Source organism: Lontra canadensis, unplaced genomic scaffold (assembly GCF_010015895.1).
Source record: "Lontra canadensis isolate GAN:19392208 unplaced genomic scaffold, GSC_riverotter_1.0 scaffold124, whole genome shotgun sequence".
NCBI classification, from domain to species: Eukaryota; Metazoa; Chordata; class Mammalia; order Carnivora; family Mustelidae; genus Lontra; species Lontra canadensis.
In genome coordinates, this window is record NW_022631118.1 from 3759172 (window position 1) to 3773838 (window position 14667).

Genomic DNA, 14667 nt, shown 5'->3' on the forward strand with positions numbered 1-14667 from the left:
CAGAATTCCTGGGTTTGCGAAAGATAGGGTTTCTTAGTATGACCCAGTGGCCCCTGAACTTCGAGTAATAAATCCGTGTTTTTCCCGAAAGCAGTAGGATCTTGAGCCGGCCTCCACGTCTTTCCTTTTCATCCAAGGAACTGACCCTGCCTCCTTCATAGGTGTTGTAGAAACCCCAAGAGTCTTGGCCAAATAGAGGCAGTATATATGGCTTGGAAATACAGAACTAATAACGGGAATATTAATAATATACACTTGAAATGCCCATCAACTGATAAATGGATAAACAAAATGTGCTCTGTTCACACAATGGAATGTCATAAAGTTAAGTACTGATGCATGCTGCAATACAGATGAACCTTCAAAACATTATGTTAAGTGAAAGAAGCCAGACACAAAAGGTCACATATTATTTTACTTATAAGATATGCACAGAACAGGGAAATTTATAGACACAGAAAGCGGATTGGTAATTGCCAGAGGCTGGAGGTGAGGTGTGTGGCTTTGGGTTTGACTGCTAACAGGCACAGGGTTTCTTTTCAACGTGTTGGGAATGTTTTAGAGTTAGTGATGATGGCTGCAGAACATTGCTGAGTGTACTAAAAATCATTTAATTGTATACTTTAAAAATGATTAAATGATGAATTTTATATTATGTGAATTTTGTCTCAATAAAAAGTTAAAAACAAACACTTGAGTGCTCACTCTACATAAGGCACCATCTTCAATGAATTGCATTCTTTGTGACCCTCTCAACCTGAGGTAGTCACTCAGACCATCCCTATGAGCCACATTAACATAGCACTTTCATAAGCCAGGCTCTGGTTAAGCAATTACATGCATTACCTCAAGAATGATCATAACGGTGTGAGGGATTGTGAGTGGTGATAGCCTATCACTTTTGAAAGAGATGAGGAAACAGTTACAGAGGGCAGGCAACCTCACCTGCAGCAAATGGCTGGAACTCTCTTGCTTTGTCTACACAGACCCATACTCCCCAGGGTATCTGACCACAGGCCCGGCCATCCAGCCACACCTGATGTCCTAGGCTTGGTGAGCTTGCTTTAGCCTCCAACCCCAGCTGGGGCCCAGCGTTTCAGAGGGCTTCTATACTCTTAGCTGCAGGGTTTGGGCATCTTGTCCCTACAGCTTACTCCTTTTGTTCTCTTCCATTATTTTGTGTGCCTTTCTCTCTCCCTGTGATCACATGTCTCTACACAACTTTTTTTTTTTTTTTAAGATCTTATTTTAAGTAAACTCTACACCCAACATGGGACTCCAGCTCACAACCATAAGATCAAGAGTTACATGCTCTACTGACTAAGCCAACCAGGCGCCCCTTTACAGAACCTCTTCTTTTCTTTTTTAAGATTTTATTTATTTATTTGAGAGAGAGAACATGAGAGGAGGGAGGGTCAAAGGAGAAGGAGACTCCCTGCTGAGCAGGCAGCCCAATGTGGGACTCAATCCTGGGACTCCAGGATCACATGAGCCAAAGGCTGTCGCTTAACCAACTGAGCCACCCAGACGCCCTACAGAATGCTTTCGTCTTTGTGTCTCTCTCCAGCACAGGGTTTGCATTTAGTAAATGTTATTTTGAGGATTGTTAAATAAAGATGTCATGGGATGTTATAAAGTGGACGTCTGCCTTGTTGGGGGATATGGCCAGTTTTCCCATTCTCTGGTCAAAATCCATCTCTCTCACTAAAAATTGAAACTAGATCACTAAAGTGGAAACAACCAACCTGTCTTACAGCACACTCTATCCGACAACAAAGGTAGTTTCCCAACAATTTATTTTTTATTTATTCAATCAATTTAATTTTGAAATCATATCTTAAAATGAAAATTGGTAGAGTTAACAACTTGGGATTTTTTGTTATTGTTGTTTGACGAGTTCCTTCTAAGGTAAATGTTTCAGTATATGAACTATAACATTATAATACCTGTATTAAAAATGGCACAAGGGGCACCTAGATGCCTCAGTTAGTTAAGTGTCTGCCTTTGGCTCAGGTCAAGGTCCTAGGGCCCTGGGGTCCAGCCCTGGTGTTGGGCTCCCTGCTCGGCAGGAAGCCTGCTTCTCCCTCACCAATAAATGAATAAAATCTTAAAAAAAAAGAGGTTACAAAACTTAAAAGGTCCTGTCCCCCATCTGGGAGATGAGAGATGGGTAAATGTTCGACCTTTCACAAGAGGGTCAAGGTAAAATGCATGAGCCAGAAGCTGACACTCTGAAACAAAGCTGCAGGCAGATATTTACAGGCTATCCAATGGATGCTAGGGCCAAATCTCTAATTCCTAAACTAGCACAGAGTCAGCAAGTATACATGATGACAAAAGAACCTTACTGTTACTTTTTTTTTTTAGTAAAAATACAAATTAACTGCCTAACATACCCTGTAATGTATTTTCCTACATATTTGGCTGCAAACTCTATGTCTTATATAACAACTGTGTAATTCCATTTTTACAGAAAGAGGACAATCCAAACTTTCCTTAAGCAACATTGACAGAAATCTGCTTTGTATTACTGAGAGCTTATGAAAGTTTTTTTTCAACTTCGAATCACATTTTATTATTGGAAAAGTCATTTACGTTTTTAGGATTCTTGTCAAATAACAATTTACTTTTAAAAATGTCAAAACATGTTCTAGTATGTTCAGTGGCAAGTAACCAGCGTTACACACATTAAGAAAACTTACATTGCATTTCTAGTTGAACTAATTAAAATCTATATACCTGTAAAGGCAGTTGGTTGTGCTTAATGGAGCTCTTAAGAATCAAGTGCAAAGTAATGTATAAAAAAATGAGTTTGAAAAAGATTTTAAGACAGACTTAATTTTTCATGATTTTCCCAAAGCCAGTCATGATATTTATTTAACTTATGGTCTTCGGGGTGTACCTGGAAGAAATACAACACATTAGGAGACAGAGGTCTTATATTACTTTGTCATTTTTAAAATGGGCTTTTTAAAGGGATGGTAGGAGAACAATACATTACGACAGCATACCTGAAAATTATAACCTTTAACCTAACTGGATTCAAGAATGCTTAAAACTATACCTTACATTAAGGTAATCCTTTACAAAGTACTTTCCAATTTAGTACTGATCTTTACCATGACCTACCATATGGGGTAGTGATAATATGAGTCAAGTATTAATATACCATTTTCCAGAAGGAGGTTATAGACCCTGAGAGTTACATGGATTGCTCAGGTCACAGTAAATGGTAGAGCAGGGATGGGCTTGGGCAGACCTACTGGCTAAACGCTTTAAGGTGAATCACAGACCAAGACGGCAGTGTACCAGGCCACCTGGCAGTACCACCAGCTGCCAGGACACCCCCTGGATATCTGTGGGCAGGGCATACTCAACTGACTGGGTAGCTGAGGTAGGGCCCAGTTACCACAAAAGTAGTCTGAGACCAGTACAAGAAACCCAACAAGAATTCCTTCCAAGCCCAAACCTGTCTGCTTTCCTTCAGTGGTATATTTCTGAAGGCTAGTATGGCTGTGACAGAGGAGAACCACATCAGGCTTAGAGACCACACGTGAATGAGAATGACAGCACGGGGCCAGAAGTGACAAACTGCTGGAGGTCAGTCAGAGGCCACACCAAGGAATCTTTATGAAGTTGGGAGTATCTATGGATCCTCTCCCTGCTGCCTATAGCCCCATGCCACCACTTGCCCCTCGAGCCTAGAACAAAACTGGTTGTGAGAGTGATAGCACATGTGCCCAAGAAATAGTTTTAGGTCTAAGGATGGACTTATTTTGGCCCAGAGACAAAATGTGCTGGAGATGTTACGGTTGGGAGTGGGTCTCACCTGCTTCCACTCATTGACGCAAAAAATTCGGTAAGAGTCGTTGCCATATTTGCCAATCCCATGAAGTTCAATTGGATACCTCCACTGCTTTGTCAGATATTCCTCTGAAAATACAACACCCCACAGATCAGGTCAGCCTCAGAAAGACGCTTTCCCTAAATACGTAGTGATGCAGAGCCAGATGGTGAGAACGGCAGAAAGGAACAGCAAAAAGTCTCTCCTAACAACCCCAGTTCTGATGAGTTTTTCTTCTGAATTCCCCCAGGACCCTGTCTGAACCTCTCACATGCCACTTACTAACCGTTATTATTTTGTGCTGTGCTAACTATGCAGAGGCAAAGTCCTTAAGGTCAAGAGGGTATTCTGCTTCACTGACTTCTTCCTCTAATCCTGCCCAGCTGGCTTGCCCCAGTACTGGGCAAAGACTTATTGCTTGGGTGAGAGACTGTAGTTTGGGCCAAGTGGACTGTTTTTAAATGCCTTCAGGGCTTCAGCTGAATGACCTCGATTAATGTAGCATCCAAGGACATTAAAGTTTAAGGTGTGGCTCTCTTAAGTAGGTAGTTTATGTTCCTTCTTTTGGGTATACAAGAAAGTACCTGAGAATTTGATAATGGTTTTTGCTCGAAGATCATAGAGTCCAAGAGGTTTAAGAAGTTCTGACACATCTCTCCAGTCTGCGGTTCTTGCTACCTCAGCCGAAGGGTACTTCTCTAGAAACTCCCAGAGCACAGGGATTGCCATTTTGCCTGGAAGTAAAAGTAACTGTGATTACAAGCCTCCAGATGGGTTGTTTTTAAGTTCAGGTACTTCCTCATCGAGAAATCTCATACAGAATGTTTTTGTTTTGTTTTTTTAAACCCCTGATGAGAAGCTATTACCTGAACTGGCAACCACCTTCAGAATCAAAAGTCAACACTATCAGCTATTGGGCTAACAGTCTCAATCATACTGATACCTGGACTTGCCTGATTATTAGTTTTCAAATAATCCAGTCATCAGATAACTAGTATAAAAACATACAGAATACAAAGCGCCAATGACATTAAAGAAAGCATTCAATGAAAAAGAAATGCTTTTACACATGACAGAGGGTGGAGGAATGTTAGGTAATTGATTTTCACTGCTGACCAAAACTAGTTTGGAAGTAGAAAATAAATGACAATTTGTTCTGTAGTGTGAAAAAGGCTTTGGATGTCATCTAGGGCTGGAAGGGAAAGTCCTTGCCTGAGGGGACACAGATTCAAAGTTAAATTTGAACTCAGACCTCCTAATGAATCCAGTGCCCTTTCTCCTTATCACACTCTAAGATATAATCCACAAACCTGAGGTCCGGTTGAGAAATATGGTTGCAATGAGGAGCTTCCATGGATCATGGAAAAGTGTCTCTTGGACGAGATTAAAAGGTGACCGGGGCGGGGTCCACTTCTTAAAGGCTTTGCGTCGAGGGGGACTAAGAGCTAAACAAACACAGGGCATCAGAGCTGAACAGCTGAAACAGATTTAAAATCTAATTTTCTGATTGGGAAAGGGATACCTTCTCTGTTATATTTGCTGGAAAAATACAGGCTTGTCTTCCTTTTTTCTATTTGTGTCCGTTTATCTTCTGAAAAGGAAGAGTGAACATTGTTTATAGAAGCTATGGCTTAGCCTACAGAAATATTCAGGGGTGCAAATCACAACACACTACTTTTATAAAGTATTTAGTACATGCCAGGCACTATTCTAAGCACTTTACAAAAATTAACCAACTTAATCCCACAAATGACCTACAAGCTAGCTACTATTTACTTTCACCTCACAGATAGAAAATTGAGTAAAAATAAATTAATAACATGGCCAGGGTCCCACAGCTAATGTCAGAGCTGAAATTCAAATGCAGGCAGTCCAGCTCCTGAGTAACTTAACCACTGTGTTATACTAGTACTCTACGATTTATGTTCAGAGTTCATAGTACTGAAAAATTAGAAATAATATGGTATATTTTAAATTATAACACATTTGTACAATGTGGTCATTAAACATTTTGGAGTACATCATGAATATTTTCTCCCATGTCCTTAACTTTTTAAGTGAAAATGCAATATTCTACATATGATCCCAATTTAATGAAGAAAAAAAATCCAGAAATTAGAATGAAATAAACCAAAATGGTATAATGGTTGTTGCTAGTTTTTCTCTTCTCCCTTGATTTTTTTATATTTTCCAAAATTTCTGCAGTGAACACTTTTACACTTAAAAAACAGAAAAGGATAAAGATAAAACAAAACCTACTGAAAAACCCAAGATTGGGACCTTGGAATACTGGATCACTATCTACTGGGACGCTCAGTTAACGTAACAAAGACTACCTGACCAGCATTACTGGGCTTCCCAAGTTCCTAAAATCATCATATTTAATACTCTCCATAGCCTTACCCCCTCAATTTGAATGTCAGTTAATAATAACTTGCAGCTGTATAGTGTGAAGCCATCTTTTTCACTTCTCATTTTACTCTGCAGTATTCTTGATGTAAAAAACTGGACTGGTGAGTAATTATTACCTCCATTTTACAGATAAACAAATGAAGGCTTAGAAATTAAACAACAATGTCAAAATGAGAGTGGGACTGACTGCAGATTCGAAGAGGTATCCAGCTCTCCAGATAATTACTACTGTTTTTTGCTATTCTACACTTCACACTTGATCTTAGTCAAAAGGCTCAGAAGCAGATAGGCAAAGCCTAGTAGAAAGTAAAAAAAAGAGGACAAAGGAAACTACTCTTATTAGTTACATGATTTCTTCTGTGGGTTCCTATAAATAATTATTAACTAGCATCCTTTATTAGTAGGAGACTGAAGCTCAGTTTACTTTGCAATTTCCAACTAAGCCAATGGGAAAGTCTTTACAATTCCATCAGACACTTCTTAAACTCAGGGTACTTCATCTTGTGCTAAGAACTAGACTTCTTTATGTATAGACATATATATGTCTTCCGTTTTGGTCACAAAAGGATTTTAAAATATTTTATTTGTCCATTATACTAGCAACAAAGCTACATAAACCTCAAAGCTCTAAGAAGCTTAAAGTCTTTAAAGGGCAGACTTGAATTCTTAAGCAGTTCCTAGGTATATATGGTCATTTCCTATTAAAGGTAAAGGAATTCCAGGCACAGCAAAAACAAAAAAATCATGAGTGGGACTGAGAACAGAATCAGTCTAAGCCCCTGCTCCACCAATTTGTCCAGGCTGTCTCCCAGCAGGACTTTAAGTAAAATTAGTCTTCTCCTTTAAAGGAGTTATTCATTATACCATAATGGCATAATGAATAACTAATACAGGGCTGCTCAAAAGGTCTTCTTTTTATTTTTTATTCACTGAGGTACTATAAAGGCAGGTACTGCTAAGCTCTGAACTCTGTATTAAGAGCATATTACAAATAATAAATGAACTATGTGATTACAGTTTTGAATTATTTAGAGCTCTAAAGCATTTTAGAGAAGCATTACATTATAATAGAAGATAAAAATGACTATGATCTGTACAAACTGAAATTGGAAGTCACACATCAGGAATAAATAACAGGAGGGGTGCAAAAGAGTAGACATGGACTATTTTCGACCAGCTTATGCATTAAAAGGAGTCTTCCCCAAACCTTCTCACAAATGAAGCCTTTCATTTTCCCTAAAGTTGTAATATTACTGACTGGAAAGAAGATGGGAAGGGAAAGCACTGCTGAGGAAAGTCCCAGCTATTGCACCAAGAAGAGATGGTAGCAGCTGTAAATGACACAATTCTCTTTAGCTGGGGATATCAAGGCAGAAGTCAGCCAATTCCCTCCGTGCCAAAGCCAAGTGTTTGAAGATCGGTTAAATAAGGTACTAGGATCAACAGGTACAATGTACCTGATATTTGGTCCTATTTCTTTGTTCTATTTCCATATCCTAACTGGGTACAGGCATGAAATATAGTGTCTGGAAGCATAAACTCATCATGTGTTTATTAGCAGCTTTAATGCTCTGAATACCTTGACACATTTCCACAGAGTCTTTCTCGGTTTGTGAGCAGTTGTTGTCCATTTCAGAGCAGTTGTTGTCCATTTCAGAGCCACATTTTAAAATGTCAGTATGCAAATGTTCCTTCCTCTCCCCAACTTGTACTTTTGATTTTATTTCCTCAGATTCTAAAAAGGTTTCCTCACACTTCTTGCTGTGTTCTGCTTCTTCAGTTGAACATAATTTGTTTATGATGCCAGAAGTTATTTGTTCAGAACAAAAATTTGATACCAAACTCAATGATTGTTCTTTTACAAGTTTCTTTTCTTCACTGGTTGCACTGAGGGTCTTGTTGCTTGTTCCAGCATCAGCAATGGAGAGTGTTTTATCAAGCTGACTTTCTTGCACAACAGGTTCACTTTCATCATCTGCCTTTTTATACTCAGATTTTCTTTTCTTATTACTTTGAGCAGAATCTGGAAGACCCTTCTGGCACCTTGTTTTAGTTCTCTTAATTTGAATTCCTTTCAAAATAGGCACCTTTTCTTTGGACTTTCTAACCTTTCTGGAGTCCACGTTATTAACACCCTTATCTTTAAAGTTAGATAGTCCTGTGCTACTTTGCAATTCCAGACAACTGCTTGGTAGAGGAAAGACATCTTTTTTCCACCAGCTTCGTGTCCTGAGGTTCCAGTTTGAACTATTACTTTCACTTTGCATTTGGGATGTCAGAGGTGCTATGTTGCGGTTCTTATATCTCGACTTGATGCCTTTTTTAGAAAGTACGGTAAAATCGAAATCTTCTGGCGTAAGAGAAGTTTCTTCATTTTTGTGAAGATACTTAACAAGTGAACTTTTGGATCTGAACTTCAGTCCTTGTGGGCTAGAAAATGATATTAAAGAAAACTTATTGCTAGTCAATAAAAGTGACTTAAAAAGACCTGGACCACATTTCAGATTTTTAATTAATCATTTCCAATGTTACCATGGGTATCTGTCATTTAAAATTTTTTTAAAAAGTAATAAAGTGGTACTTTTAAATAGTTTCCTCTATGATAGTATAATTTTACAATTACTTACAAATTTACAAATTTAAGGGCAACAATTTGCAGCAGAAGATATATGTACTTGTCCCCAGATCACCTGATATAACTAACTAGTGACACTCAAGGAATAAAATCTACAACGGTTTCTAGTAAAAACAGAAAAAAGCCAAGATTTCTGTGATGTTTTCCTGATACCTGTCTAGATAAAATGATTTGGCTGTACTATCTGTACCACCTTGCATGCTCACCTGATAAAATATACATCATATCTTCCTGCTGTTTTCCCTGATAACCTCTGCTTCACAACTCTTTCCCATCCATATGGGACAGACTTATGGCATTCTGTCATAGTAGTATCACTAGTCTGAGCAGAAGCAATGGATTCTTGCAGCATGGGATTACACTCACTGCTGCTTTTTATCATCACTTGTTTCTCATTTTCTCCCATGCTTTCCAATCCCAGAGCACCATCTTCCTGGCTGAAAAATACAAAGTATAAGTGATCAGCTCATTTAAAATTTATTTTCCTCTGCTTATTCAATTTCAATCCATGACAGAGCAGGAACCCTATGGACTAGAATTTAGACTACAAGAAAGATTAAAATCAGTATGGACCAGTCTTATGCTATGTGAATATCTTCCTGTCCTCCAACATGGATTACAAAGGGTTGGAAGTGTCTGCACAATGTAAAGTTCAAGCTATTCACTAGAAACTTTATGTTGTTGTTAATTACTGAATGGGGCTATTGAAAGTGTCTGGTTGACACTTGGCATAAATTTAAAAATATGAACCAGTATGTGAGCTCTTAAACTGGGATCAACAGAGCTGCTTAAAAGAGTCAGTGAGACACCCTCCTTCTCCCCAAATAAGTGAGGTAAAAATTTTATATATATCTGCAGTTTTCTGGGGGAGAGTGTCTATTGCTTTCTTCAGAGGTTGTAACCCTCCAAAAGGTAAATAATTTCTGATAAGAATTTTCAAATCTCTTTCATCCTCATGAGAATCTTGTGAGGTAGGTAGGACAAAGATTACTCTAATTTTACTGAGAAAATTAAGTGACAGGGAAGATTTAAGTTACTTGCAAAACTGATACAGAACCTAGGTCCACTAAATCTTGGTCTATTACCTCTCCCCCTGCATTATCATTGAAAAACTTCAATAAAGTGTATCCTAATCACTAAATCACACATTTTAAAAGTCGGATGGGTCTATAGAGCTATCTAACCCAACTTCTTTAGGGAAACTAAGCAAGAGCTAGTATCTAGAATTAGAATCAAGCTCTTCTGCAGTAATTTGGGGTTAATAATTTTGCGGAGCTAAGTGGATCTTAAGAAATTATATGGTTCACATTTTAGGAACAAGGAAACTGAAGCCTGGTGAAAATAGCACAAACTTTAAAGTCAACAGACTAGGTTCAAATCACAGCTCTGTCATTTATTATATATATATATTTATTTCAGTATACATATGTATTTGCATATATGTATATTTCATATATATTTCATATGTATATTACATATGAAATATACATATATAATATATATAATATATAATATATATATATCCATCTCCAAGAGCAAATTACCTAACCTCTCAAAGCCTCCTTTCTTCATCTTTAAAAAGGAGGTAATACTTCTTCTAAGGTAGTTCTGGGGATTAAATTTTTTGGGGAAAAAAGTAGATAAATCATCTTAGCCTCTTATCCCACATACACAAGTACTGTACTGAATACATGCCCCTGGCTGCCTCTTTAATTTCTTATAGGACCCATTTTGGCGGCACCATTGGCTGCTTAACATGACATCTCCTCCAAGGTCTTCCTAGGGTACTCCACCCCAAGCTGACCTCTCCTTGCACCCCCTGCACAAAACCTCTCTGCTCCTTCCAGCTCCTTCGTCATTCCGGCTAAAGAAACAAGATGCACCCCAGGGCTGAACCCACTGGAAGAGTTCCTGAGCCAAATACAGCCACAGCTCCGAGTACCTAACCCTGTGGGTCTCGAGAGCGGTCGATCCTAGGTTAGAAAGGCCAATCCGTCTTCTACCCACCCCACCCCCGCTCCCATTACAGATGGTGAAAATGAGTCCCGAAAGGGGACTATAACTTGCCGGAGGTCACAGTGCCGGTCTGCGGCTGAGCGCTCATTGGACGTGACCGAAGGGGCAGCCCCGCAGTCTCCCAGGCTCGGACTCTCCATCCCAGCCATGCCCTTAAGGTGGTCTTCAACAGCAGCAACCGGCCGAGAGTGTGCGACACTCTAGGAGCGGAGCAGAATCAGATGCGAAAACTTCTTCAGCTCAGTGCGCTAGGCTGAATCCGAGAGCCGAAGGCGGTAAAAGCCTGTCAGACTCCACAGCAGCTTTCCGGCCGCCCACTCGGCCACAGCCGCCATTTCCGCGGCTCAGCCAATCAAATCCTTCATCGAGAAAGACATACCGCCCTCCGCCCATTCCGACCAGTCGCACGCGACCTAGTTGCGCAGACTCCTAGGCTCCGTCCCATCTTCTGCTCCGTTCCCAGTCCTGCCTTTTAAGCCTGCGCACTCGGAATTCTGCCGCGCGCACGAGGCTCACTGCGCATGTGTGTTGCCAGGGGTAGCGCAGGTAACCAAAGTGGCTGGCGGAGCGGGGCCCGTTGCTGAGGCGGGAGGAGGGGCCTGAGGCGTGAGGGAAGCCGCGATGAGGGCCGTGTTGACGTGGAGAGATAAAGCCGAGCAGTGGTGAGGAGTGGGGCAGTCCGGGAGGAACGGGAGGCCGAGCCCTGGCGGGGATGGCGGGAACCATGGCGGGAACTCCCGTGGTTGCCAGGGGCAACGGGCCTGCGGCCGTGGCTGAGGGCACTGAACCCCGGGTCTGAGCAACTGCAGGGTCGCCTTCCCACCCTTTTGCGGATGGAGAAACTGAGGCCTGGAGAGGAAGCCAAGAGGTGTACCACGCGTGACGTAGTGTCCTATCGAGGTGGTTTTACACAGAATCAGCCTGGGCCTGTCAGAATCCGTCCTGGCTTCATCTTAACGACCTGTGACAATGTCTCTCAAAAAGTCACAGATTTTGCCACATGTACAAAATCTTGGCGTTTTTCTCTGAATTGCCTCACTGATTATCACTCAAATATGATTTTACACTCTATGATTCTACAAGGAAGCTTTATTGCTCCATATTTGAAAGTCAGTATCACTTGCCGTGAGATAAATGAAAAACTCCAAGTTGGGAGAAACAAAACGGTGTTAGTAAGTTGTAGCTAGATACTGTTGCTAGGAACCCTTTAAGCCTCTGGTCTGCTGTCCTGGAGAACTGGAAGTTTACCAGGTGTGGTCTGAGAGGTGCTTGAGGTGAATAGCTCAGAGCAAGACTTTCTCCTATGGTTAATTAGAAGGTTGGAAAGAGAATCAAGAGAATGACTTTCTCACCTTATGAGTCGATGTTAATGTCCTGTTCCATTTTTATCAGCTAAATCCGTCATACAAAGAAACATTTGGGAAATACTGACTTATTGGATAGTTCCCCTCAGCCTGACCTTAATCTTCCTAGCTGATCTTTTCACCTTCATGGTGCAGCCTCTGTTTTGGCCACTGGAACAGGACCTTTAACATTCCCTCTCTTGAAGGTGTGCAGAAGTATGCCTTTTTTCTTCATCTCCTTACATTGGAGTTGTAAACATTCTGTAATGTTCCCTTCAGATATGGTTTCTCTCTCTTCTGTACTCTGCACTGATAATAGCTAATGCTTACTACGCACCAGACCCTGGCTAAGAACTTCATGTCTTTTTATCTCATTGTCACTTCACAACAGCCCTCCGAACTATGTATTGTAATTACCTCTCTTTTACTTAAAAGGAAACTGAAGCACAGAGAGGGTAACTAATTTGCCACAGTCACACAGCAAGTAAGTGGTGGAGCCAGCTTTTTTCCTCACTCCAAAGCCAATACTCTTAGCTACTAAATTAGTTTTTTCTTATGTTACAGAGGTTGCAAACCCAAATGCCTGCAGGAGTCAGGCAGGCAATATAATGGGAGATGTTTATTTGTATCTTAAACTCAAGGAATCGTCTGTCTTTCCTAAGAGTATTTTGCTATTCTACACCCCACTTTTCTTGAAACACATAGCCCTACCAGTATATCTTTCACTTTTACTTTTAATAGAAATTTGAGTTTAAAAAAATTCTTTTGGGGTGCCTAGGTGGCTCAGTTGGTTAGGTGTCCAAGTCTTGATTTCAGCTTAGTTCTTAATCTCAGCGTCCTCAGTTCAAGCCCCACGTTAGACTCCATGCTGGGAATGGAGCCTACTTAAAAAAATAATAATAAAAGATAAATTTAAAAATCACTTTTTTCTTAATTCTATTATGAAAGTACCCACCAACTGCTGATAACTAGCAGCTTGAACAAATTTGACTTTCATGTCAGAGAGTAAAAAGGAGTGGCAAGGAATGTGGCAAACTAGAGATCTCATGCTCTGCCTAAAAAGGGCAGCTGCTGCTCAGCTCCTGCCAATTACCACCCTGCAAAAATTTGGCCTAGTGTGCTCAGATCTTCCTGTTTTTACCAGAAGCTATGAATTTGGGTTTTTATTTGAAATGCCCTAATTTCTAATGCTGGCAACTAATCTGAAACTGAAATAAAACACCATGTGGGCCAAACAAAACATTTGCTGGCCAGATACAGCCTGATTTGCTCCGTTTTCAACCCCTGGCATAGAATTTTGTTCATTCCTCTCTGTGGTACTTAGAATCTGTCTAGTGTAAAGAGTTATTTTTGCATCTGTTTATCCCAGAAGTCTATAAATCCCTTAAAAGCAATGGCTACTTCTTATTCATTTCTAAGGCATATTCCAGAGCCTAGACAAATCAGTGGTTGGTGTGACTGTTTGATGGATAGGTGTATTCATGAATAAATTAATAAGTGAATGAATGAATGCTGCGTTTAGATTGATTATTTGGGTTTCGGCCCATTTTAGGTTTGAAACAACTTATTAGATTAGGGACTGTAGGGCTTCTATAGACCAGCAATCCTGATGGCAGCTACATATGCCAGCTGGAAGCCCAGAATACGATAAAACAAAAACTATTAAAAAATAAATAGTGGAACTAAGAGATCTTAGATGTCTAAAATTAGTCATCCACAACAGAACCAGCCACTGTTCTTTGATTTCCAGTCCAAACTTCACGTGGTAACAGGATTTCTATTTTTTGAATTCTGCTGTGATCATCAGTTTGTGCACTTTGCTAGGTGGTCCTGTTCATCCTCCCCCTTCATCCTCTGCTTGCTAATGTTTAAATATATGCTTTCCACTTCAGCTGAAAATTACATTTTCGTATCTAAAACTCCCTCCCAAATGCTCTTATTCTTCTCTGAACTCCCTCCTTTCTTTTCTTTCCTTTTTTTTTTTTTAAAGTTTGTATTTATTTATTTGTTAGAGAGTGAAAGAGAGCAAGCACAAGCAGGGGGAGCAGCAGGCAGAGAGAGAAGTAGGCTCCCTGAGCAGGGCTCCATCACAGGACCCGGGAATCATGACCTGAGCTGAAGGCAGACACTTAACTGATTGAGCTACCCAGGTGTCCCTGAACTCCCTCCTTCCTTAAAAGCACTGCTCCAGGTTTATCTCAACCAAGATGCCTTATCTGGTTAGCCTGCCTTATTCCAGTCAGGACAACATTTGTTATTATCCTCCAGTTACACCAGCTAGTATTTACTGAGTACTTGCTATAGGCCAGACAGTGTTTACATTCATTATTTTATTTAATCGCCACAGCAACCAGTTTGGTTGGAATTGTTACCCCATTTACAGATGAAGAAACAGACTTAACAAGGAGACATAATTT

The 14667-nt window shown here is 40.2% G+C and overlaps 2 protein-coding genes across 6 annotated transcripts in view; one reads left to right on the forward strand and one right to left on the reverse strand.

Annotated features, from left to right (window-relative positions):
- Positions 1-2957: 2957 nt before the first annotated feature.
- On the reverse strand, positions 2958-11239 carry MBD4 (methyl-CpG binding domain 4, DNA glycosylase). Its single transcript, XM_032841552.1, has 7 exons — positions 10959-11239; positions 9098-9328; positions 7836-8686; positions 5367-5435; positions 5155-5289; positions 4429-4578; positions 2958-3933 (listed from the first exon to the last, which is right to left on the reverse strand). Exons 1-7 carry the CDS (start codon positions 11054-11056, stop codon positions 3647-3649), a joined length of 1821 nt encoding a protein of 606 aa, XP_032697443.1. The 5' UTR covers positions 11057-11239; the 3' UTR covers positions 2958-3646.
- Positions 11240-11461: 222 nt separating this feature from the next.
- The window catches only part of IFT122 (intraflagellar transport 122), a 70555-nt gene continuing 67349 nt past the window's right edge, over positions 11462-14667 (forward strand). For all 5 annotated transcript variants that reach the window (XR_004380758.1, XM_032841548.1, XM_032841549.1 and 2 more), the window contains exon 1: positions 11462-11569. Coding sequence is in view for 4 of the 5 variants with exons in the window: in XM_032841548.1 (XP_032697439.1) it covers positions 11529-11569 (41 nt within the window). In the remaining variant the exon portion in view is untranslated. The remainder of the gene's footprint in view (positions 11570-14667) is intronic.

Coding starts and splice junctions, on each gene's coding strand:
- MBD4 (XM_032841552.1), bottom strand. CDS start 11,056: ATGGCTGGGATGGAGAGTCCGAGCCTGGGAGACTGCGGGGCTGCCCCT. Junction 5,436..7,835: donor CTCTGTGGAAATGTGTCAAG/GTATTCAGAGCA, acceptor CTTCCTTTTCAG/AAGATAAACGGACACAAATA. Junction 4,579..5,154: donor ATTTCTCAACCGGACCTCAG/GTTTGTGGATTA, acceptor TTTTACTTCCAG/GCAAAATGGCAATCCCTGTG.